Below are 24707 nucleotides of genomic sequence, written 5' to 3'. Positions count from 1 at the left end.
CTCTCAAGACAGGTTGACAAGTTACATCTCTCAATCCACTGAGGCCCTGCTCCTACTGGTCATTCTGGGTTCAGAGCGACCAAAGGTATCCAAACCCCCACCAAGAACAGAAATGGCCCTGTGCAGCCTCCTGGAAGTCTTGTGAAATATGCACAAGTGGGAGGGAGTGGATGCTAGGAAAGCTCTGCCCACTGCTGGGTCCCTGTATGCTGACATTTGTAGTCAAGATGGAAAAGATCCACAGACGCGCCCTGGAGGACTGGATGGTTTTCTTCTAAATAATCTAACATTTGACTCACCAAAACCCCCGATATCAGGATCTATAAAATACCATTGTCTGCCGTGTGGCATTAGAATTCTCTACTCGACCAATGGCCCTTTTCCAGCCTTGATTACTCCCAGACCTCACTGGGGAACGGGGGCAGATTGAAGCCGGGCAGCTCAGTCCTCCCAGGTTGGCCATCTCTCCCAACCTCCACATACCTCACGCCATATTCATATGCAGCTGGACAAATAAGACTCCTAAGTAGTGAGCACAAAAAGAAATTAAAGAGTACAAGAAGATAAATTAACCTTGAGCTGGATACTAGACATGTAGTCCAACAGCATCTTTTTCAGAAAAGTAGTGGTTGGGCAAAACCAAGAAGTTATAATAAAAACTTGGATGCCTGCTGAACTGTGGTGCTCACTGTGGCTTGACAGAGCTCCCGAGGGTAATGCCTCCCACATACTCCTGGTTACACCCACCCCGACCCCCCACAGACACTTCTGTCCATCCTCCTTCCCTGAGGTCAGAAGACTGTGCAGAGAGTTAAATTTAACTCAGGGGACCGAGTTGGGCGTGGGTGGTAATTATAATACCTTGTACTTATGTCTAGCTATTCCTGGCCTGCCGCTTGTTTTCCTTCAATTCCCTCCAAAGAGGTCAGTGAGCCTTGTAGATGTGGCTTCTGGGCCCTCCTGGGACAGCCTCGCCAATGCTGTCCACATTGCCTGGTGGTGGAAACCAGAAAGGGATTTTTCTCCTCACTCTATAAGCCACAAGACAGGGAGGAAAAACGACAGGGCTGCCTTTGCCGAACAAGTCACGCAGACTGAACTGAGGACTAGCCTGGGCTCAGCTCAGGTCATTTAGTAAAGCACATAGAAAAGCCAGCTTAGCCAGGCAACCTTGCTGCTAAGACATTATTCAAACTGTGATCTCCGACCTAGATGATCAGCTAGTTGACCAAAAAAAAAAAAAAAAAAAAGAAGATTTCATGAAAACTTATATAATACTCTTATCAATGAGGCAGTTCTAAGAACTTTATAAATATTAACTCCTTTAATTCTCATAACAATTCTATTTAATGAGCACTATCTGAAGCCTATTTTAGAGGTGAGAAAAGAGGCACAGATTGGCTGAGAAACTTACCCAAGAGCACACAGATAGTAGCTGGCGGGGCCAGGATTCGAACTCAGGGGCCTGGCTCCAGGACACCTGCTCTTGACCACTAACGAGAAGCTACCCTGCTCAAATTCATGGGCCCCAGGCAGATACTCTGATGCGCTGGGCCCCCACATGATTCTGATGACTAGCCAGGTTTGGGAATCACTAAGTCAGTGGTTCTCAAACTGTGCTGTGCTTATTGATAATCGGATTCCTGGGGCCCAGAAATTCTGGAATTGGAACCCAGAATCTGTAGTTTTAACCAGCACCTAAGGCGATTCTAGGGCAGGTGGGGCAGGAAAGGCAGGCAGTGGAAAAGGGGCACCTGCAGTCCGCCCACCTCACCCTACCCACTTGGGGCACAGAAACTGATGGGAGCACCTCACTGAAGTCTGCAGAGACCATTCTTTCTCCCACCGGGGCAGCTGCCCTGGAGGAGGGGAGCTGGTGGCTGTGAGGCAATTCTGTCCCTTAGCCTCGGTGACAAGGCTGCCTTCAGAGGAAGGGAGGGTATGGACCAAAGACAGCTCACTGTCCTTCTACACTTGACACACTGCACATCAGAGGGAGACAGGCAGTTGGTAACAGGAAAAGAAAAAGAGACTAGGCGGTCTGGCCCCTATCTCCCATCGCCAGAACAATGGCCTCTTCAAACCCCTGGCATCTGAACTGGCAGTCAGCCACCAGGAAAGAAAAGAGCTCGCTGTCCCTTTAAGGACGCCCTCTCTCCACAAAGGTCAGAAATGCCAGCTCAGCCTGCCCAGAGGCTGCCTTTTTGGCACTTTGGGGCCCGGGAGCCCTGGTGGCAATACCCTTTCCAGCTGGTTCTCTGTGTACCTGCTGGCTTCTGAAGAAGGCAGGGCACCTGGATGACAACTGCCGCTCCGGGCAATGCTCAGTGACACGGCAGGAATGACTGATGTGGAGGGAACCCAGGACCTCCTGTGCATCTCAAGTTTTCCTCCCAGGGAGACTTAGCAAGACATGGGGATTGGAACGAGGCTGGAAAGCCACCTACAGGAGGAGGGGTGGGGTCAAAAAGAAACCGGCCAAGGAATGACTGCTCCAAGAGAAACTATATGAACCAAAAGAGCAAAGGCTGACCAGCGATTGGCCCAGAAATCACAAAGAGAACAGAGTAGAGAGTAGAAAGAGTTAGGAAGGAAAGGTGGCCGGAGGTTTGGTTGGAAGCAGTGGAGTGTTTAGGGCAAGGGCTTTTACCCTGCACACTGGCTTCAAATCCTGGTACCTGACCTCGGGTACCTTTCCTAACTTCTTATCCTTGATTTCTCTATAATATTGGCATACACATTGAGCAGTAAATACATATCAGAAACAAATAATGTCTGTTATTAGGGCCTAGCCACTCCACGTGTGTCTTGAAGGCAGCTCAGATGTTCAATCTCTCCTCAAGAGGCCTAATTCGCAGACCACACCCCCGATTCTAGTATATCATCTTGCAAATAATGCCATGAGCAAAGGGGGCCCTCATTAAGGAAACTGCATGGGCTGGTGCAAACCATGAGTATTGTGGAAAAACAACTCAGAATTATTCAATTGCTAACAATATAAAGCAAGGTCGGCCGGCAAATTTTTTCTGCAAAGGGTCGGACAGTAAATACTTTAAGCTTTGCAGGCCACACAGTCTGTGCTAACTAATGAACTCTGTTGTGACAGGGCAAAAGCAGCCACAGACAACAAGTAAATGAAAGCCTGTGACTATGTCCTAGAACAAATTACAAAAACAGGCAGCGGGCTGAAATTTGCTGACCCCTGAGATAAAGGATGGCACCAATGGAGGAAATGGTGAATCCTTCTGGGAAATGGGACCAAAGATATGGAGGCAGAAGCCTATTTCTTGTCCTTCTACCTTAGGAATGCAAGTATTTTACCCAGTTACTTGACTTCCAAGAAAAGTTTCTGGCTAACACCAGTCAACTGCACTGACTTCTCTATTCCAGTTTCCTCAGCATCCATATCCAGAGTGCATAGGTCTTTTTCTCTACTTCAAAGGTTTCTTTTTCTTGCTGTTATGTGACACTGGGAGCTGCCCAGAAGCAGGGTCTCCTCCTTTGGCCAACTTAGTGAGGGTTGAATGGCCACCCCCAAGGTGTCCACACCAATGTCCTTCATAGTAAATGTCCATCCCCTATCCAGCTTCCCTGGACACAGAGGTTTCAAGTCTGTTCTTCACCGGCTTCCTGAACAACTACACATCTCAGAAAGTCCATACATATTTTTATTCTTTCACTGATTCAGTTAAATAGGGGAGTGCCTACCATGCTCCAGGTAAATCTTAGAAAGCAAGCATTTCACTTCTACCTTGGTTGGCAGTGAAGGTTGGCAGAGAGGCCATGGTTGGAATTCTCTCAGAAGCCTCTCTGAGATGTGTTTATTTCCTGCTCCCTGGTGTCTTCCCACCCAGAAGCTCAAGCTCTGCAAAATGACAATTTCTTAATGGCAGTAAAATCAGGAGGTAAAAAGGTGAGTTGAGAATGAAAACAGTGAGATCACGTGCAAAGAAGGTAGACAGGGAAGAAACAAATTCACTTCACTGTTTTAATTAAAAAAAAAAAAAAACGACTTGCTAGGCTGGGCGCGGGGGCTCACACCTGTAATCCCAGCACTTTGGGAGGCTGAGACGAGTGGATCACCTGAGGTCAGGAGTTCGAGACCAGCCTGGGCAACATGGTCTTTACCAGAAATACAAAAAATTAGCCAGGCATGGTGGCACGCACCTGTAATCCCAGCTACTTGGGAGGCTGAAGCAGGAGAACCATTTGAACCCAGGAGGCGGAGGTTCCAAGTGAGCCAAGACTGTGCCATTGCACTCCACTCTGGGCAACAAGAGCAAAACTCCATCAAAAACAAAAAAAAAAAAACAAAAAAAAAAACAAACAAAAAAAACCCTACTTGCTGACATAATTCTCTCTGCATAGAATGACCTCACTCCACAAACCCACCCTATGTGGTCCCAGCTTTTCTTCAAAGCTCTGCTCCCAATGCTTCTTTCCCAGGGAGACTTCCCTGATAAATTCTCCCAGAGCACAAGCTCTCCAGCATCCTGTGGAATTCTCTGGTACAGTTCATGCCTGCTGATGTACACTATCTTGGTCTGTGAGTGCCTATGAGGTCTCTCCTAACCGTCAGACTATTAGCTTCTCAAAGGCATCCCACGATGTTTCCTTCCTTCCACGTTCCCTATGGGACCTGTAATTGGCGAGTGCTCTCGGTTGCCCAGCCAAGGTCCTGCTTCAGTGAAAGAGCTGCTATCTTATGTTATCCTCAGGGATCTGGCATCACTGTTCATGCCACCATCCATGCATTCACACACAACAAGACATATGTGGAATGTTGGTGTGCCACTACAGATTGTTCTATATCTCATTTACAAACTGATTTAATCCTGAAACCAACCTACTAAGGACAGGTACTAGGAAATATATAGCTGGCATAAAATAAAGTAGCTGATTTTAGAAAAGCTAATGAAAAATATGGGGGAATGATGGGGAGTGGTCAACAGTCACACTCTGGAAGGGGTACTCATCTACCTGGCACCTGATGCTAGGAAAATGGACATGACTTTCAAAGTCCCCTCTAATTCCATGACTGAGATGTATTTAGTCATCCAGGTTTTATAAAAGTAGATATTATATCAAGATGTATTAATGTACTAATTTTTAAAATCACAGAAGGACTCAAAAAAAAAAAGGCATAAGATAAGAATACACATACTCTCAAACTTCAGGAGGCAACTTCCTGTGAATAACTCCAAATGTAGAAACCATACAGGAAAAGAGTGATTGATATGATTATATTCAAACAAACCAACAAACTAATATAGGCTAAAAATCAGCCTAAAGTTAACAGACAAAAGAAACTCTGGGAAAGTACTTGCAACATGTATGACCAAAGGTTAATAACTTCGTTAAAGAGTTCCAAGCAATAAAAAAGACAAACACGTCAACAAGAAAGTGAGCAAAGGACAAAAAAACAAGAAAAAAAAAAAGCAATTCACAGAAGAAATATAAATAGATCATAAGAAAATTAATAACATGTTACCAGTGATCAAAGAAATGCAAACCAATGTAACTCTGAGATACCACTTTCGAAATATCAGATTGGCAAAGGCTAAAAAGAATGGAAATACCGAGGCAGGGAAGGACATGGTGTGGAAGCAAGTACTCATGATTTGTTGCTTGGTGTGTATGCTGGAACAGCCTCTCTGAAGGGCAGTTTGGACGAGGGACCCAGAAATCTGGCCTCTAGGTTTCTATCTAAAGAATGCTAGTCCCTATAATCCCAGCACTTTGGGACGTCGAGGCAGGTGGATCACCTGATGTCAGGAGTTCGAGACCAGCCTGACCAACATGGAGAAACCCCGTCTCTACTAAAAATACAAAAAACTAGCAGGGCGTGGTGACGCATGCCTGTAATACCAGCTACTTGGAGGCTGAGGCAGGAGAACTCCTTGACCCTGGGAGGTGGAGGTTGCGATGAGCCAAGATCACACCATTGCACTCTAGCCTGGGCAACAAGAGCAAAACTCCGTCTCAAAAAGAAAAAGAAAAAGAAAAGAAAAGAAAAATGCTAGTTGTGACATTTATTTTTAAATTTAAAAAACTACAAATAAGCTCAATGTCAAATACAAGTAGATTGGACAGATAGGGATGCATGTTTGTGATGCTATCCTTAAAATTAACTATGAAAATCAATGTTTATTGTTATAGAGAGATCAGATATTGTTAATTATCAGAATATATAGGATGACTTAAATGTATGTGTGTATCTATCTATAATATACATAAAAAAATAGTTTGAAGGATATCAACCAAAATGCTAACATGGGGTGGTATTATGACCAATTTCTTTTGGCTCTTTAAATTTTCTAATTTTTATACATTGCCCATGGATAATTTGTGTTACAAAAACAACATTCAAACAAATTATAATTACTGGTAACTTTCTCTTCAAATTATTAGTTAATTCTAATTTTCCAAAGAGAAGACATATATAAAAGAACTCTAAACAGCAAAAATACTATACAAATGCAAAGTGTCATCAATTATCCAGCAAATACTTTTTGAGCACCAACTACGTGTAAAGTCTTGTAGAAAGTACACTGAGAAAGTTAAAGAAAAATTAGGATAACTAGGCTGGGTGCTGTGGCTCACGCCTGTAATCCCAGCACTTTGGGAGCCCAAGGTGAGTGAATCACTTGAGCCCAGGAGTTTGAGACCAGTTTGGGCAACATGGTGAAATCCCATCTGTATAAAAAATCCAAAAAAAAAAAAAAGGCTGAATATGGGGGTGTGCACCTATAGTCTCAGCCACTTGGGAGGCTGAGGTGGGAGGACCACTTGAGCCCAGGAAGTCAAGGGTACAGTGAGCTCTGATCATGCCACTGCACTCCAGCCCATGTGACAGAAACCTCATAAAAAAAAAAGAAGAAGAAGAGAAGAGGAAGAAGAAGAAGAAGAAGAAGAAGAAGAAGAAGAAGAAGAAGAAGAAGAAGAAGAAGAAGAAGAAGAAGAAGAAGAAGAAGAAGAAGAAGGAGGAGAAGGAGGAGGAGGAAAAACAAAAAATTAGGATAGCTCTTTACTCTTAGAGAAGATTTAATACGTTACAGAAGATAGAATGACATCTAATCCAAGACATTGAAATTACAGGAATCCATAGTGCTCAGAGAATAGAAAACAACTAATTCCTACTTGCGGATCAATTAAATGTGGGAAGATTTCTTCAAGAAGGAGGTACTGAAACTAAATTCTGAAGGATAACTGAGATTTGCATAGGCAAAGACACGAAGCATAAGCAAAGGAGCAGTAGAACTAAATACCGCAGTGATAGAAATGGTATGTGACACACCCTGGAATGGATGAGGGTGTCAGTAGCTGCAATAAGAGATTTATAAAAGAAAAGACTGAGTGATGAGGCTGGACAGTCAGGATGGAGACAGCCAACAGAAAGCCTTGCATACCATTCAGAGTGTCAACCGTATTTTGTAAGTAATGGGAGTCAAATTCAGAGTTTGGGTTTTGTTTGTTTTTTTTTTGTTTGAGATAGGTTCTCTCTCTCACCCAGGCTGGAGTGCAGTGGTGCAATTATGGCTCACTGAAACCTCAACCTCCTGGCTCAAGTGATCTTTCTGCCTCAGCCTCCCAAGTAACTAGGACCACAGGTGCATACTACCACATCTGGCTAATTTTTTTTTTTTTAATTTTTTTTGGACATGGGGTCTCACTATGTTGCTCAGGCTAGTTTTGAACTCATGGGTTCAAGCAATCCTCTACCCTTGGCCTCCCAAAGTGCTGAGATTACAGGCGTGAGCCACCACATTCAGCCCAAATTCAAGTGTTGAAGAAGGGTTGGTAATGTTACTTGTATGACAGCTGAATGAGATTTGGACCCATTCGTTTGGAGTTTCTTTTTTTTAAGAGACAGGGTCTCACTCTGTCACCCTGGCTAGAGTGTAGTAGCATGATTATAGTTCATTGTAACCTCACTGAATCCTGGGATCAAGTGATCCTCCTGCCTTGACCTGCCGAGTAGCTGGGATTACAGGTGTGAGCCACCAAGCCTGGCTCTGAACTTAAAAATTAAGAGATTATATAGCCACAGAAAGCAATGACGTACTGACAAATGCTACAACTTGGATGAAACTTAAAAATATTGTGCTAAGTGAAAGAAACCAGACGCAAAAGTCCATATAATTCCATTCGTATTAAAGTCCAGAACCAGGCGCAGTGGCTCATGCTTATAATCCCAGTACTTTAGGAGGCTGAGGTGGGTGGATCACCTGAGGTCAGGAGTTTGAGACCAGCCTGACCAACATGGTGAAACCCCGTCTCTACAAAAAATACAAAAAAAATTAGCCAGGCGTGGTGATGCGTGCCTGTAGTCCCAGCTACTTGGGAGGTTGAGGTGGGAGGATCACTTGAACCCCAGAGGCAGAGGTTGCAGTGAGCCGAGACTGAGGCACTGTACTCCAACTTGGCGATAGAGCCAGACTCCGTCTTGAAAAAATAAAGTCCACAATGGGGAAGTCCACAGAAACAGAAAGTGGGTGCCTAGGGCTGGGCTGAGGGGTGAGGGTGAGTAAGGGGCTGCTAGCTAAAGGGTATGGGGACTCTTTTTGAGGTGTTGAGATGTAAAGTTGACTCTGGTAATAGCTGCAAATTAAAGGCCATTGAATTGTACATCTTAAATGAGTGAATTGTATAGTATATGAAGTATATCAAAATGAAGCTGTTTTAAAAAAGGGGAAATCAGTCTGGTGGCTGTTGCACCATGCCAAGCAAGACACTAGAAGGTGATAAATTAGGACGGTGACAACAGTCATGGGAAACAGAGGAGGACAAGTCAGGGAGATACTGCAAAGACAGAACCACATGCGAAGTGAGGAAGAACAACGAAAAAACGCTGCAAAAGCTGCCAGTATAAATGACTGCAAGAGGAGGATGTGAAGAGGAGGTTGGATGGGAGATAGTTATAAATTTGTTTTTCACACAGCAAATGCATGAAGCTTAGCTGGTACCAAGAAGAGTAGAAAGAGGGAGAGAGGTGCACATTCGTAGTTCATATTCCTTTTCCTGGCAATGATGTGGCTAAGGGTACCTTGTGACTAGTGATGACAACTATGAATTATATTATAGCACTAGTGATCAGCGCAAAAGTTGTCCTAACTTATACCTGGAAGCACACTTAGGAGAATTTAGCCACAGAAAGCAGTTAAGATGGCAACAAGCAAGAAAAACCAATTCTATAGCTGCACACAAAATACTCTCAGCATTTAACAGCACTAAGTACTTACTGCACCAAGTACAGATTTTTGTAAAAAGGAGAACTATCATTGCTGCTATGAACATACTGGTTTATACAAAGAAAGCTCAATAGCTAAATGGTAGTGGTTGGCTGCTATTAGTCATAGGCCCCACAAGAGCACAAATGTATTTTACTTGTTTATATCAAAGAAAGCAAGAACGTGAAGTAGACACTCTTGGCTAATGAAATCAGGGGGTTAACAGAAACCATCTGAACATGCCAGAGTTAACAGATGCAAGATAAATGCATTAAAAGGTACACTTTAGACTGAGAAGAAGCCTGAGGAAAATAATATGCAACCAGCACAGCAGATCACCATCAAAAGCTCAATGGTCAGTTACCAAAATTTACATCCTAAGATTTGTCAAGTTAAGCCTCTAGAAAACAAAGGAGCTTTGCATGTCATTGTCATAATGTCCCTGGATGAAAACTATGACCATTCAATAAGAAAAAAAAAGTTGAGGTCACTTCAGGGAAGCAATTATGAAACAAAGAGTCTCCCAGTCTCAGGAGAAAGGGCCCAAAAAAAGATCTGAACTGAAAGATAAATCTATTTGCACTACAGTAGAAGAGGTATCTGAGTTTTCTGGTGAAATTTTCCTATAAGACCCTACCTGAAAGGCAGGTCCGGCTCTAGCTACCCCCATGACAGCAGGTCCTCTGCTAGAGCAAAAACCAGTTCTGACTCATCCTTTCCTGCTTGCCACCTAGCCCAGTAGGTACTCAAGAAATGTCAGTTTAGTAAACAAATAATTAATTCAAGACGGGGCAGAAAGAATCCAGTGGAAACTCAAGAAGAATATCAAAGGTCTTGCACACTAAAGATCCTTAGCATGAAGTCCCCGAAGGTCCAAGAGACCAAGCCACTGCTCTAATCCTGCCCGTCATCTTAGAGATGAGGTCATTGGTGCCTTGCCCAAAGTCACACTTCCAGTAAATGTAGAACAAGTTCCAGCCTCCAGTGCAGTGGTCAAGTGACCATACCCTTGTGGGACAGGAGATGGAAGAGCTCCAGCAATGAGACCAAAACACATGATTGGGGAGGCTGTTCACTTAAAAGGAAGGGTCAAACTTGTGTCCTTGTGTCCTAAGAAAGACACTACTAGAAAAATAATAATGATCAGAACTCTCTGGACCCACCTAAGGCATGAAAAACAATAGTAAATTTTAAGTGTAGGAAAAGCAAGGACTGTAGCCATGTTTTCCGTGGACAGTGCCAAATATAAAACAAAACAAAACAAAAACGCACGGCAGCTAACTTTTGTAACATGCCAGGCCCCATCCCAAGAGCATCAACACAAATTATTTCGTTGAATCCTGACAGTCTTCACAACACCCCTCTGGGGTAGATGTTATTAACCCCATTATTTTATTTTATTTGTCATTTATTTACATATTTTTTGAGATAAAGTCTTGCTCTGTCATTCAGGCTGGAGTCCAGTGGTTAGATCTCAGCTCACTGCAACCTCTGCCTCTGGGGTTGAAGCTATTCTCCTGCCTCAGCCTCCCAAGTAGCTCGGATTACCGGCATGCGCCACCACACCCGGCTAATTTTCATATTTTTGGTAGAGATGGAGTTTTACCATGTTGGGCAGGCTGGTCTCAAACTCCTGGCCCCAAGTGATCTGCCCGCCTCAGCCTCCCAAAGTGCTGAGATTACAGGTGTGAGCCACTGCACCTGGCCAACCACATTTTATAGATGAGAGAATCAAGGCTTGGGGACAGTAAGTAACTTGTCCATAGTCATACCAGTAGTGAGCAGCGGAACCACGTGCATCTGTCCCCAAGGGCCCACCGCATAGCTGAAGGGAGGGTATTCTGTGTTCTGGGCAGCCATTTATCCCCACGCTGCAACGACGAGGCACCTGCTGAGAAGCACAGCCTGCCTCCTCCAAGTGAGAGACTCTCAAACCCAGACCCAGAAACCTACTCAGTGCTCATTTCCCAAGACTTCCATTCTCTGGGGCTTGTCCTCCCAGCCTGTGTATATTGCCATAGATTTTTAAAAGAGGAAAAAAAGGGTCTCACATGTATAGGCAATGTTCTAATGCTTAACTGAATGGTGAACAGACAATGTTCATCTTTACACTGTATGGATACATTATAGACATTTGCATGTATGCATGATATATTTCACAATTTTTTTTGTAATAACTCCTAACCCAGCCCTGAAGTGACAGCCACCAGATCAGCTGTGACACCGACCATGGCTCACTATGAGGGAAGGGAGACTGGGGAAACTATATTCTACTGCATCACCTACAGATAAAGAGCACACCACCACCCAAAAAGGATGACTTCACCCCCTCGGCAAACCTTGTCTGAATTGTGAAATATAAAGCTACTGATTCCTACCAGCTCAACATTTCACTCATCAAGGAGCGTGGAGGTCGAGAGCACAGGCTTTTAGAGCACCACCTCTTCAGTTTTATCCCAGTTCTGCCATTTATTATATGGTCTTGGGCCAGTTATTTGAGACCTGTTTGAGACTCTGTTTCCTAACACATAAAATGGAGGGGGGAGGTCCTTTCCTGTAGGGTTGTATTAAGGCTGTATGAGATTTTTTTAAATGGAAAGCTCACAGAAGCATCATGATTGTAATTTCTAAAGCTCTTCCCACAGTGAGAACGTGTGTACTCCAGTTCTCGGCCCCAAGCATCCTGCCCACTGAACTGGAAAGTGCATCTCCATGCTCTTTGGTCGTCCTGAGCCTGAGGGCTTTTCCCACTGAGTCTAGCAAGCCCAGGCCTCTGCCTCACTTTCGAGGTTGTCTGTAGGTGAGCCTGTTTTGCCACTTAAACTTCTACCCTTGCGTGGCCACATGTCCCTGTCCTGACCAGGATGCTCAGCTCCTCCCTTCCCAAGGTTCTCAGTCTGATTTCTGTGGCCCAGTCTCACCTGAGACTCGCTTATTATTTTTTTTTCTTTGAGATGGAGTTCCGCTCTTGTTGCCTAAGCTGGAGTGCAATGGCACAATCCTGGCTCACTGCAACCTCCACCTCTGGGTTCAAGCGATTCTCCTGCCTCAGCCTCCCGAGTAGCTGGGATTACAGGTACCCGCCACCATGCCCAGCTAATTTTTTTTATTTTTAGTAGAGACGGGGTTTCACCATGTTGACCAGGCTGGTCTCAAACTCCTGACTTCACGTGATCCACCCACCTCGGCCTTCCAAAGTGCTGGGATTACAAGCGTGAGCCACCGCGCCCGACCTGCCCATCTCTCTTGAAATCTCAGTGGACTCCATTCTCCAGGGATCAATCCACATCCCGTCTCCTCCATTCAGCCCTTCTCAATTTCTTTTGCCCATTACTACCTCTCCGTCTCTGTTCTTTCACGTCTTTGGTAATTGTACAAGTGACCCCTGAACAACATGGGTTTGAACTGTGCAAGTCCAAATACATGCAAATCTTCTTTCACCTCTGCCACGTCTGAGACAGCAAGACCAACCCCTCCTCTTTCTCCTTCTCAGCCTACTCAATGTGAACACAGTAAGGATGAAGACCTTTATGACAATCCGCTTCCACTTAATCAATAGTAAATACATTCTCTTACGATTTTCTTAACATTTTCTTTACTCACTTTATTGCAAGAATACAGTATATAACGCATAATACCAAAAATGTGTTAATTGACTGTGTTATCAGTAAGACTTCCAGTCATCAGTAGGCAATTAGTAGTTAAGTTGTTGGGAAGTCAAAAGCTACACACAGATTTGACTGCGTGGGGGTCAGTGCCCCTAACCACCAAGGTTAAGGGTCAAGGGTCAAGGGTCATCTGTAATTCAAACCATTAAATGCTGTCTGCATAAATTACCATTCCTCAAACTTTTCGTGAGTATTAGTTTCATGTCTTCTCATAGACAAAGACCTGTCTTTCCAGTTGCTTTGTAATTGTGGTAGTTAAGAGCATGGACTCTAAAGTCAGACTGCCAGCTGAAACACTTTTGAGCTGTGTGACCTTGTGTAGAGTACTTGGCTCCTCTGTGCTTTAGTTTATTCACCTGTAAAATCTTTATAATCTGTACCTAGATTTAAAAAAAATGCTATGAGCTTATAAGATTTTAAATACAGGGTGAGGCTGGGCGCGGTGGCTCACACCTGTAATCCCAGCACTCCAGGAGGCTGAGGCGGGAGGAATACTTGAGGTCAGGAGTTCGAGACCAGCCTGGCCAACATGGCAAAACCTTGTCTCTACTAAAAATACAAAAATTAACCTGGCATGGGAGCAGGCGCCTGTAATCCCAGCTACTCGGGAGGCTGAGACGGGAGAATCTTTTGAACCCAGAAGGCAGAGGTTACAGTGAGCTGAGATTGCCCCAGTGTACTCCAGCCTAGGCGACAGAGCCAGACTCTGTCTCAAAAACATAAAATAAAAATAAATAAATTAACTAACTAAATAAAATACAGAGTGAATTAAATGTTAGACATATTATTATTAGTATCCTTATCATCACATTACCATTACAATACCTAGAACAGGACTACTAGCTAAGACTTATCCAGTAAAAACATATTTTGTTGTACTTGAGAAGTATCTCTACTTGCTTAAACTAGGGTGCAGCAAACTTTGAGTAAAAGGCTGGATAATAAATGTTTTAGATGAGCCAGTCATAGACGTGTCACAACTACTCAATTCTGCTGTTGTAGCATGAACGCGATCACTGGTAACATATAAACAAATTGGTATGCCTGTGTTGCAATAAAACTTATGGAATTTCACATAATTTTTGCATGTCATATTATCCTTCTCTTAATTTCTTCAACCATTTAAAAACGTAAAGAAACATTCCTAGCTAGGAAGCACTGTACAAAATCTGGCATCAAGCCAAATTTGGCCTGCGGTCTATGGTGTGTCAATCTACCATGTAAGGTCACATGAGGTCTTCCATGACATCTCAGACAAAGGCCTTCATTCTACAGGCAGTAAGGAAGTGCTGCTCTGTCTTAGGAAGGCGCATGAGCCCAAGCCCACACTAGCAATAAAAGCACCTGTGCAGCAGTGGTATGTATGATGAGTGCTCACTCATATTTCCAGTTCTCCCCTCTTCCTGCACTCAGAAGCCACGTTTTCCAGCTTTCCTGCAGTCAGGCAGGGCCATGTGACTAGTTCTGGTCAATGTGTGGCAAGTGCAGGGACAGTGTATTCACTTTCAGGGAGGAGCATTAAGAGCCACGCCCTCCTTCCCACCCCACCCTGACCACTGTGGTAGCAGGGCCATGACATTCTACAGCCCGGATCACTGAGCTGCTGCTACATGCAGGATAGCCTCCCTGGAGAGTTTTCCAGAGCCTGAGGGGACTTGGAGTGATCAAGAACTAAATTTAGCATGAGTTAAGCTGGTTGGGGTGAAGAGGGGAGGGAATGGTATTATCATGGCATAACCCAGTTTAGTTCAACATCTTTCTGCAAACACAAACCAAAGAATAGCATTAAGAATTAATAAACAAGCCATGCATGGTGGCTCATGCCTGTAATCCTAGCACTTTGGGAGGCCAAGGTGGGTAGATCACCTGAGGTCGGGAGTTCAAGACCTGCCTGACCAACATGGGAAAACCCCGTCTCTACTAAAAAAATACAAAATTAGCCAGGCGTGGTGGTGCATGCCTGTAATCCCAGCTACTTGGGAGGCTGAGACAGAAGAATCGCTTGAACCTGGGAGGCGGAGGTTATAGTGAACCCAGATTGCCCTACTGCACTTCAGCCTAAGCAACAAGAGCAAAACTCCATCTCAAAAAAAAAAAAAAAAAAAAAAAAATTAACAAAAACATCTAGCAATATGTAGTCCATCACATCTTTTCACCTTAATAGCTCATTTAGGGGACAAATGTCCAGCCTTCCGAAGAATTCAGCAAGAGACAAGAAGTGTCTTCAAGTTCTCTAATTAGAAACTCTAAACCATCTTTTCCAGCAATAATAAACTTGATGACAATAAGCCTCAGGAAGGCCAGGAGGTAAGGGCTTTGAGCCAGCAGCATCAATGAACCTCAGGTACTCATAATCTGATCTGCAACAATCTCTGCCAGCTACAAAGTTACATTCTTTCTTTCTTCTTAAAGTAGTAATGACAAAGACAATAACACAACAAAGGAAATAGCATTGATTGCTGCTAATTTCAAGCCAGGTACAGTTTACCAAAGTAGAACCATGGATGAGAGATGAGAAACTCTTATCCTTTTAAGAAATCTGTCAGAGTCAGAAGTTTCAGTCCTCGCCCTGAGCTGTCCTTCTCACTCAAGGGATTTAAATGCCTAGATGACCAGTGCTCAGTGTCCTGGACTTACCGAACCATGGGAAAACTCCAATTCCCGTCCCACAGAATAATAAAGTAAATCTCACACTGTTCACAGGAGGGTGTGCCTGCTGTGCGATGTTTGTAAATGAATATTTAATAGTTTCAAATGAATGTTTATTTTCAGTGTCCCCTGCTGACTACAGAAGAGCACAAACAGTCCACATCACAAGCAACCTGCTCTGTCAGGACTGTGGCCTTTTTCTAAACCATTACTAAAAAGGAAGCTGAGAGACCGACTAATCCACCCAATACTGTCATTTAATCCCACTTTCAAAACCACCGCCACCCAAGGCAAACAGAAGTCACCTACCAGGGCCACACAGCAGGCCAAAAGGTGATTACAAGGTTCTAATTCAGGAGTCATCTCTCCAGAATCTCAAGCCATGAAGTGACCCCAACCTTCACCGTAACTCACCTTCTGGTAAACACTTCCATAGCTGGGAAGCCGGACTCTATAGGAGGTGTGCAGGGGCCATGTCTAGGGCTCCCTCCTCTGGAGCAGACCTCTTACAGAAAGAATCTTGAGGCCGGGCACAGTGGCTCATGCCTGTAACCCTAGCACTTTGGGAGGCCAAGGCAGGTGGATCACCTGAAGTCGGGAGTTCAAGACCAGCCTGGCCAACATGGTGAAACCCCATCTCCACTAAAAACACAAAAATTAGCTGGGTGTGGTGGCACACACCTGTAATCCCAGCTACCTGAGATGCTGAGGCAGGAGAATCACTTGAACCCGGGGGGACAGGGAGGTTGCAGTGAGCCGAGATCTTACCACTTCACTCCAGCCTGGGTGACAAGAGTGAAACTCTGTCTCAAAAAAAAGGAAAAGACAAAAGAAATCTAGAGAGATAGATAATTTGGTCCAGGCAACAGTTAAAGAATGAACAGAGCCCCACTTGACAACAGATTGAAGAGAATGGGTACAGTAGGCAACTGACATTTACTATCAAATAAAATATTGTTGACCATTATTGGTCATGAAATACGGAGAAGTAAAAAAAAAAAAAAAAAAGAAAGAAAAGGACCCTCCCAGCTACCGGTGAAGAATGTGAGTAGCTTCTGTCACACAGTGCTCATCCTCCTAAACAGTGTGAAAGCAGCAAGACTGCTCACCCACCCACTCAAACACGGAGAAATTCGAAACTCTCCGCATCTGAGGACTAAGCCCTCGCCACAGAAATGCTTCACCTGCTCTCTGTCAAGAGCTATACTTTCTCTCAACCTTTTTTTTCCCCCAGAATCAAATTCTTCCAGCACACTGACTTTCCTGAAGGTCTGTCACAGACCCCAGGCTCTTGGAGACTGCATTACCAAGCCCAGCAGAGGTGATGACCAGGAACATGAGGACAGGGAATTCAGACAGGTGTCACTACAGTCTGCCCTAGTCCTGTGGGGGCCAGAACCATCCGGAGGGGGAGCGGCCCCACAAAATTGGAGACCTTCTTAGTGTTTGAGGTTCTGAGGCTCTACAGGAATTAGGACTATCTTTGTGGCACCAAAAGAAAAAGAATTAACCATGTAGAAGCTGTGGAAGATGGGTGAGTTATTCTTTAAGAAACCAATTTCTTGGCTTTCAAATCACTACATGCCCCACAGAAGCTCTGGCCATAGCCCCATCTGTTTGTCAATGCCACCTCCTCTCTCAGCCTCCTCCACCACTGCCCTTACCTTTCTCACCAAGTTACCAGTAGAAGAAATCATAGAATCCTCTTTCGAGACAGCCTAAAGCTACTACCCTATTGAGAGAGAGGGGTTACACTGGGGGAGATTCTATCTCAAAGTCTAGCCACTTGTCAATCACAGACATATGTCAAGGTCATCTTCATCCAAAAGCATCCTCAGTGACACTCTCATAACTCCGTGAGGTACAGCTGTGTGAAGTACAGCCTTTACTTACCTAATTGTCCAGCCTCTGAACCTCCCTCACATTTCAATTACGCCAATAAGACTTCTCTGCCATGCCAGCCGAAATGGACTTCTAGAGTGTCTGCCGTGCACCACACTTATCTGTCCCTTAGCACTTACTGACTTGCATGTACACATGTGTCAGAGGTGTGAGGGAGCCTCCTTCCATCTGTGAGGCTATCAGCCCCTACAAAGCCAAAGCATTGTCCTTTATATTTTATTAACTTCACAATGCGTGGACAACAGGGCTGCAAAAATAATACTTGATCAACATTTGTAGAATGAAGAGATAGATGAGTAAATGAATGGACAGACCCTGAGCCTGCTCTCTGGGAAAGAAGGCCTGACAGACACACCTTGCTGTTACTGTGGTAGTTAATCCCCACTCTGAAATCAGTCCAGCCATAAGAGTGTATCCTGGCTTCCCCACAAACTAGTTGCATTCATTTAATTAAATCTCACTTTACCACTCTGTGCCTCAGTTTCCCTAACTCTAAAATGGAGACACCAGCTGCTTTATGGGGTTATAGTAAGAATCAAATGATAAAACATATTTATACACACTTTTAAAAGTCTAACTAACTGACCTAATGAATATAAGAGACAATGGAACATGAAAAAAAGCCGGTGTCTAGCATGGCATTACATGGAGTGGAAATTATACTAGAGAAGAAGAGTAACCAGGGACAGGTGAATCACTGGGGAAACTTACCCTGTGCAAGCCCAAAGCCTGGTTCCTATCTGCACACCTTCACGCAAGTCACTTAAACTCTGTGTCTGCTTCCCCACCCATAAAATGGGGATTCTTTTCATAACACTGTGAGCTCCACGTGAGTTAATACATGTAAAGAGTTTACTGTGGTGCTTGACACATAGTTTCAGCAAATGTTGGTCGCCATCGTTCTTATCAGTATTTATCATCATTTTTTTAATATCACCAACCCATAGTAGGCATTACAGAGTTGTTTCTAGAAATAATTCAAACATTATAATTTCCATATGCAGACAGTGCTATCAAGGTAGTCAATAGATTTGGTCATCTTGCTTCTACCAAGTCTCCTTGTTGGAAGAGTAGGGAGTACCCTGAGTACCAGTACCAGAGTACCAGCATTAGTATCCTGAGTATCAGTACCTGAGTACCAGAGAGTTGGGAGTACCAGTTGGGATACTGCCAAAGGGAGCCACATTTCATCCACAACTACAAGGTTTGGCCCCTGGACCAAAATGGATCTGTACTTAATGAGACAATGGGTCACAGGATCTAACGGTATCAATGCAGAGATAAATGACAAAATTGTCCCACCCTTGTAAAATTTTATTTGGCTGAAGAAGACAAAATTATCCCAATTACAGTTCCCAGATTAACACTGCTGTCCTTGTTGAAATGCATCAAGAGATGCTCAAGGCAGATTTTTAAAGGCAAACATCTCTGCACATCCCTGAGGACCAACCCAGGCTGAGCCGAAAGCCTTCTGTTAAAGTGATGTCTCATCCTGAATGACAGCCAAGCTACCCCTCAGCCCCAAGCTGGGTGTGCTGACAGCAGGGGTGCGGAAGGATGCTGAGCGATTTCTGATGAAGAGCCCAGTGTCCCTGCAGCCCCTGGGCTTTTCTGGGAGGCCGCATCCAAGCTACAGACCAAGCACGGCTCTACTGAGGAATAAAGAACAGCTTTAGCTGCTGGTCTGGACCTGGAACTCCCAGTGACAATAAACTCTGCTCATAGCCTCCCACCCAGAAAGAATGGGGTACCAGACCCCCAGAAAGCAAGGACTAAACATAAGAGAGAGGGACAGCAAAACTTGAGGAAAAGAAACTCCCGGCTGGGGGTAACTGGTGCTCCTCACCTCTTGGGGCCTCGCAGTTCTTGAGAGTTACACTTGCAGAAACTAAGCACCTCCCTTTGCCTTCTGCAAAGTGCCTTTTCAAGACCCACTAATGGACCCTCTTCCCTAAAGGAGGAGGGCTGGACTAGACATTCTGTCAGGGTTTAATCTAGGGTAGAAGAGCCTGGAAAGCCAAATGTGGCCCAGAGCCAGGTTAGGACCCCATGCCTTAAATCACTCAACATCCATACCTGACTCTGAAAATCAACCTTTCATTCAGCGATGTGAGCTGCCACCTCCCCACCCCATGCGTGGACAGCCAGCCGCAATGAAGGCAGGGACTCATCCCTGCAGGGAGCTCTCCCAAGCTCATCCTCCTCCTCCTACCCTCCACCCTCTTCAGGGAGAGAAAGCTCCCTCCCCAGTCCAAGGAGCCTTTCTCCTCTGAAGGAGGCCTCAGGCAGCCTCACATGCCACCCTGCAGGGGTACCGGATCCCTGGTATGGCAAAGTTTTCCAACAAAATCTGCAGTTTCTCTACCAGATAAAAAGCCAATTCACCTGCCCATGCAATCTCCTTATTGGGTCAAAAAAGAGGGAGAGGTGAAGGTTTTATTTTTTAAATGGAAGGTAAAAATATTCTGACTACTTCTGTAGCTAGAATACAGCTACTCCCACACCCCAAGCAAGAGATGCCTTTAATGTCCCAATATTAAGCCCAGGAAGAGGCACCTGCCAAGGCCCAAGGTGAGTGTTTGCGTTGGGGTAGGCAGCGGCCCACTTGCCTCTGGACACCAGGCATCCTAGAAGATGGAGCCTGGCCCCTCAGAGGGATGCCCCTAGGGACTGCCTGCCCTAAGCAGCTGACGTGAGAAAGGGCCCCCGCGGCCCCGCAAAATCACGTGTTGGTCAGGGCTCAGGAAGAGTACAACCGCACCCCCAGCCTGATGCAGACGCACAACACCTCGCCAAAGGGAAGGGCTGTTTCTCTATTATCAAGTTCCCTCTGTGCACACCACTCCTCACGTACTCGAAGTTGGAGAACCTTTTAGCTGCAGTTTGGTTCTCTCCACTGCCCCCCAACTTCCACAAAACCCCTGCCCTCGAAGAAGGTAAGGAAAATACAGAAGCAGTATAGAAGCTGGAGGAGCCAGGGAGAGTACCCCAACTTTTAAAGTGCCTAGTCCCCACATCTGAACCCCTCGATGCCTGGTGAGATGGCATCAATGAAGGGGACCTCTTGAGGGTGCTGGGGGGAGCACAGGGCTGAAGAAAGGCAGAAGAGGAAGGCTCCCTATCCCTCCTCTACTTACCAGGAGAGCTTGAATCCTTTCATTAGTACAGTCACGATAATCCACTGACCGTGTCCTTAGCATCCCCGTTACAGCTCCGGAGGTCCCAGGACATATTGGAAAAGATGACGAAGTCCCAAAAGAACAGAATCCCATGTAATGTGACTTGAACACAGAAAGAGAAAGAGAGAAAGGGAGAAAGAGCCAGAAGAACTGCTGCCACTGCCCCTTCTTCCCCGTTTCCCAGCTGAAAGCTGGGCTTGGAGACGAAGGACAGATTCTGCAAATCCAGCCTGCGGCTGGGGCCGCCTGCCCGAGCTGTGGCTGTCGCTGCCAGTTTCTGATGAGGATGGGTAACGCTGGCAAGGCTGTGCGAAACAAACCCTGGACTTGCCGTCAACAGCCAGGCGGGCCGGCTGCCCCCCACCCTCACCTCATACCGGCTCTGAGCTGCTTTGGGGAAGGAAGCCAAGGAGAGCCTGGGAGGAGAGCACAAACCTAGCAGAACCTGCACCTCTCTTCCCCCAGGCGGCAGCTCCCGCAGCTCCATATAATCTCCTAATCAATGCAGTACCCAAGCAAAGCACTGCCAGCCACTTCCGCCCATTTAAAGACACAGCACACGTTTAGTCCCAGGATGGGACAGAATATCAGGGAGAGGGTGTATGAGGAATGTGGTGCCAGGAAGGAAGAGGAGGGGGTAGAAATATCTGAAGATGAGCACTTCTATCAGCATCCACCCAGGGGTTAAAACGCCCCACCCCTGCCGGAGAGGAGAACCTGGACCCTAGTTCCTCTGCACACCTCTGGAATCCAAGCAGACTCAGAGGCCCCGAGGTAAGTGCCTGGGGCATCCAGGCACACAAGACCACCTTAAATAAAATCCTCACCCTCTCCCCAGCAAGGCGGGGCAAGCAGGGCCACGTGCTCCCAGGCAGTGTGCTGCACACAGAATGCACAGTTCTCTCCTCCTGCTGGGGAAATTGCCTGACTTCTGGAGGCAAGGTGAGGCAGCAACTTCTGGTGGCAGGGCAGCACATTGTCACCTGGGGCCAGGGATCCTTTTAAGGTGACCGACCACAAAGGCCTGGTTTAGGATTTAAGCCACATGATCACCAATCCTGGGCTCCAAGAAGATGCAGACCAGCCACAGCGCCCCAGTAAGGCAGGACCGGGATTTTCAACTCTAGCTGGAACGTAACAGTTCACTGAGAAGGGGGAAGAGGCTCCTCCTAAATCAGATCCTCCAGGCTGGGGCCTGGGAGTTCCAGTACCAACAGCTTCCCTGGCTGTATGATTCCTTTCTCTCCTTCCCTGCATTACTATCTGGGTCAGTAATGCGGATGGGTGACAACGAACAAAGAGATTAATTATGAAATAGCAACCTTCAACTGAACCATGATAATAAAGCTTTACGCGGAAACTTGCTCCAAAACAATCAAACCATAACAAGCCTTTACCCTAAAGTTTGCCCATAAAACAATCTGCAGACATCCTCTTGCTGTATGGACATCATCTATACTTGACCCTCTAAAGTGAGAAAAAGTGATCATCTCTCCTTTGGCCAAGCATGGTGGCTCATGCCTGTAATCCTAGCACTTTGGGAGCCCAAGGCGGCGGATCCCTTGAGGTCAGGAGTTTGAGACCAGCCTGGCCAACGTGGCGAAACGTCGTCTCTACTAAAAATACAAAATTTAGCTGGGCGTGGTGGCACGTGCTTGTAATCCCAGTTACTCGGGAGGCTGAGGCAAGACAATCGCTTGAACCAGAGAGACAGAGGTTGCAGTGAGCCCAGATCCCACCACTGCAATCCAGCCTGGGCAACAAATCTGCTTTGTTCTTTTTAGAGGATAAGCACCATGGAGACAAGGGCTGTGTGTCGTTCAGCTAGCTCTATATCCCCACTGAGGAGGAGGGCTTGGGTATTGTAGGGGTACTAGAAGCAAGCATTGAAGTGACCTTACTCAAACCGAACTAAAAACACCATGTTATCTCTCCAATGTCCACATGGTCCAGAAGAAACACTCTTTAAGGTATACTAAGCTTTTGTGACCTGATTCCACTAGTAAAAAATGAAAGAAAAAAGTAAGGTATACTGAGTTTTCAGAAAGGTGTTCCCGAAGCAGCCCTTGGCTGCGGAATGGATCTATCCATAGCCCCATGCCAGACAACCCTCAAATGCTGCCAGGACTTCTGAACACATCCGAAGTTACGTTTTTAAAGCTCCTGGAGCCTGTACCCAGGCCATACTTTCAGCACAGATACTGAAGGGATGCAACAGATTCCAGAAGTACAAAGAGTTGTCCTTTGTGACCTAGATAATTCACTCAATGGAAATACCAGGTCATGTGATCCAGCCCCGAGGCAAATGTCCCTGAGAGTACTCCAGGTACACGTGAATACTGTATTCTCATCCTGGCCCATCAACTGCTCTGATCACAAGTAACACATAAGGATCAAAGATGTCCAAGTACTATATTAAAAACACATTACTGTAACTGTAAAAGTTTCTGGCTTTTGCTCTAGCTGTTTTTTTTTTTTTTAACTACAAAAACAAAAATCCACAAAGTCAACTCCTTCTCAACTACTAAGAAGAGTATATTGAGGGTTAGTTATGTCAGGCATCAAGCTAAGCATTTTGCATGTATTCTCTTACTAAATCCTCATATCCATGGTATAAGGCAGTACCTCACGATTTTTCAGATAATGCCACTGAAGACTAACTGTAGTGTCTTTTTTATTTATTTATTTTTTTGAGACGAAGTCTCACTCTGTCGCCCAGGCTAGAGTGCAGTGGTGCAATCTCAGCTCATTGCAATCTCTGCCGGCCGGGTTCAAGCAATTCTCCTGCCTCAGTCTCCTGAGTAGCTGAGATTATAGGCGCGCACCACAGTGCCCAGCTAATTTTTGTATTTTTAGTAGAGATGGGGTTTCACCATGTTGACCAGGTTGGTCTCGAACTCCTGACCTCAGGTGATCCACCCACCTCGGCCTCCCAAAGCATTAGAATTGCAGGTATGAGCCACCCTGGCCAGCCTAACTGTAGTGCCTTAATTTGCCTAATGTCAAACAGCTAGCAAGCTGCAAGTCTGGAATTTGAATGCAGGCATCCCTAGCTCAAAAACCTATTGTCTTAATCAATATGTATGTTTATAAAAAATTTCCTTCTCTATCAGACAAGCTGGTTTATAAAAGCTTACATGCTCCCAGGAGAAAAAGAATCCAGGCAGTAAGTAAAAAAGAGACTAAACCAAGACTAAATCTCTTCTGTTACTGATGAGTTAGCTGGCTTTAGTGTCTGTGTGTGATGTGAGGAACCCAAAAGGGAAGGAAGAACAGGAGAGCCCACTGGGTTGAGTGACCATCATCTGCCTCGAATTCCCCTTGGCTCTCTCTTGTTTCTGAAACAACGCTTCTCACAGGGCCCTGGAGACAGATTCCATTTTTGTGGTCCATAAAGAAAACTCGGCTGGCCATGGTGGCTCACACCTGTAATTCCAGCACTTTGGGAGGCTGAGATGGGTGGACCACCTGAGGTCAGGAATTCGAGACCAGCCTTGCCAACATGGTGAAAGCCCGTCTCTACTAAAAATACAAAAATTAGCCACACATGGTGGCACACGCCTATAATCCCAGAGACTTGGGAGGCTGAGGCAGGAGAATCACTGGAACCTGGGAGGCGGAGGTTGCAGTGAGTCGAGATCATGCCACTGCACTCCAGACTGGGCAACAGAGCAAGACCATCAAAAAAAAAAAAAAGAAGAAAAGAGAAAGAAAATCTCAAAAGGTGATCCAAACACAGCTTTGAAGAAACATGGAAGTGCTTTCTGAGGTAAAGACTAAGACCAAGTGAGATGGGAAAACTGTTCCTCATCTAACTTCCCTCTTTATCTTCTCACCTCCGTGAGAAGCAGTCTCCATGGTTTGAAAAGTTCCTGGTTAGTAAATCGCAAGCAGTAACATAACCTCTAAGAATGAATACACAGATTCTCCTGCTTCTGCCTGACTCCCTGCAATCTGGCTGCTCCCCGACATTTGCATTTCAGGAAGGATAAGAATTGCTTAGAGGAAACTAGATTGCAAAGACTTCCATGTCTGGCACTATGGCATATACACAGATAAAACAGAAAAAAAAAAGAAAT

The 24707-nt window shown here is 45.4% G+C and overlaps 1 protein-coding gene across 16 annotated transcripts in view; it reads right to left on the bottom strand.

Moving 5' to 3' along the window:
• GRAMD1B (GRAM domain containing 1B) overlaps window positions 1-24707 on the bottom strand; it is a 269048-nt gene that overhangs the window by 74405 nt on the left and 169936 nt on the right. For 2 of the 16 annotated variants that reach the window (XM_077964561.1, XM_077964558.1), the window contains exon 1: window positions 20587-21132. The exons of the other annotated variants lie outside the window; for them this stretch is intronic. In XM_077964561.1, the coding sequence (XP_077820687.1) occupies window positions 20587-20609 (23 nt within the window). In that variant the 5' untranslated portion in view covers window positions 20610-21132. Of the gene's footprint in view, window positions 1-20586; window positions 21133-24707 lie in introns of those variants that run through there. 16 annotated transcript variants of the gene reach the window in all.

This window comes from Macaca mulatta, chromosome 14, assembly GCF_049350105.2.
Source record: "Macaca mulatta isolate MMU2019108-1 chromosome 14, T2T-MMU8v2.0, whole genome shotgun sequence".
Classification (NCBI taxonomy): Eukaryota; Metazoa; Chordata; class Mammalia; order Primates; family Cercopithecidae; genus Macaca; species Macaca mulatta.
This window is presented reverse-complemented; position numbering and strand designations above follow the sequence as displayed.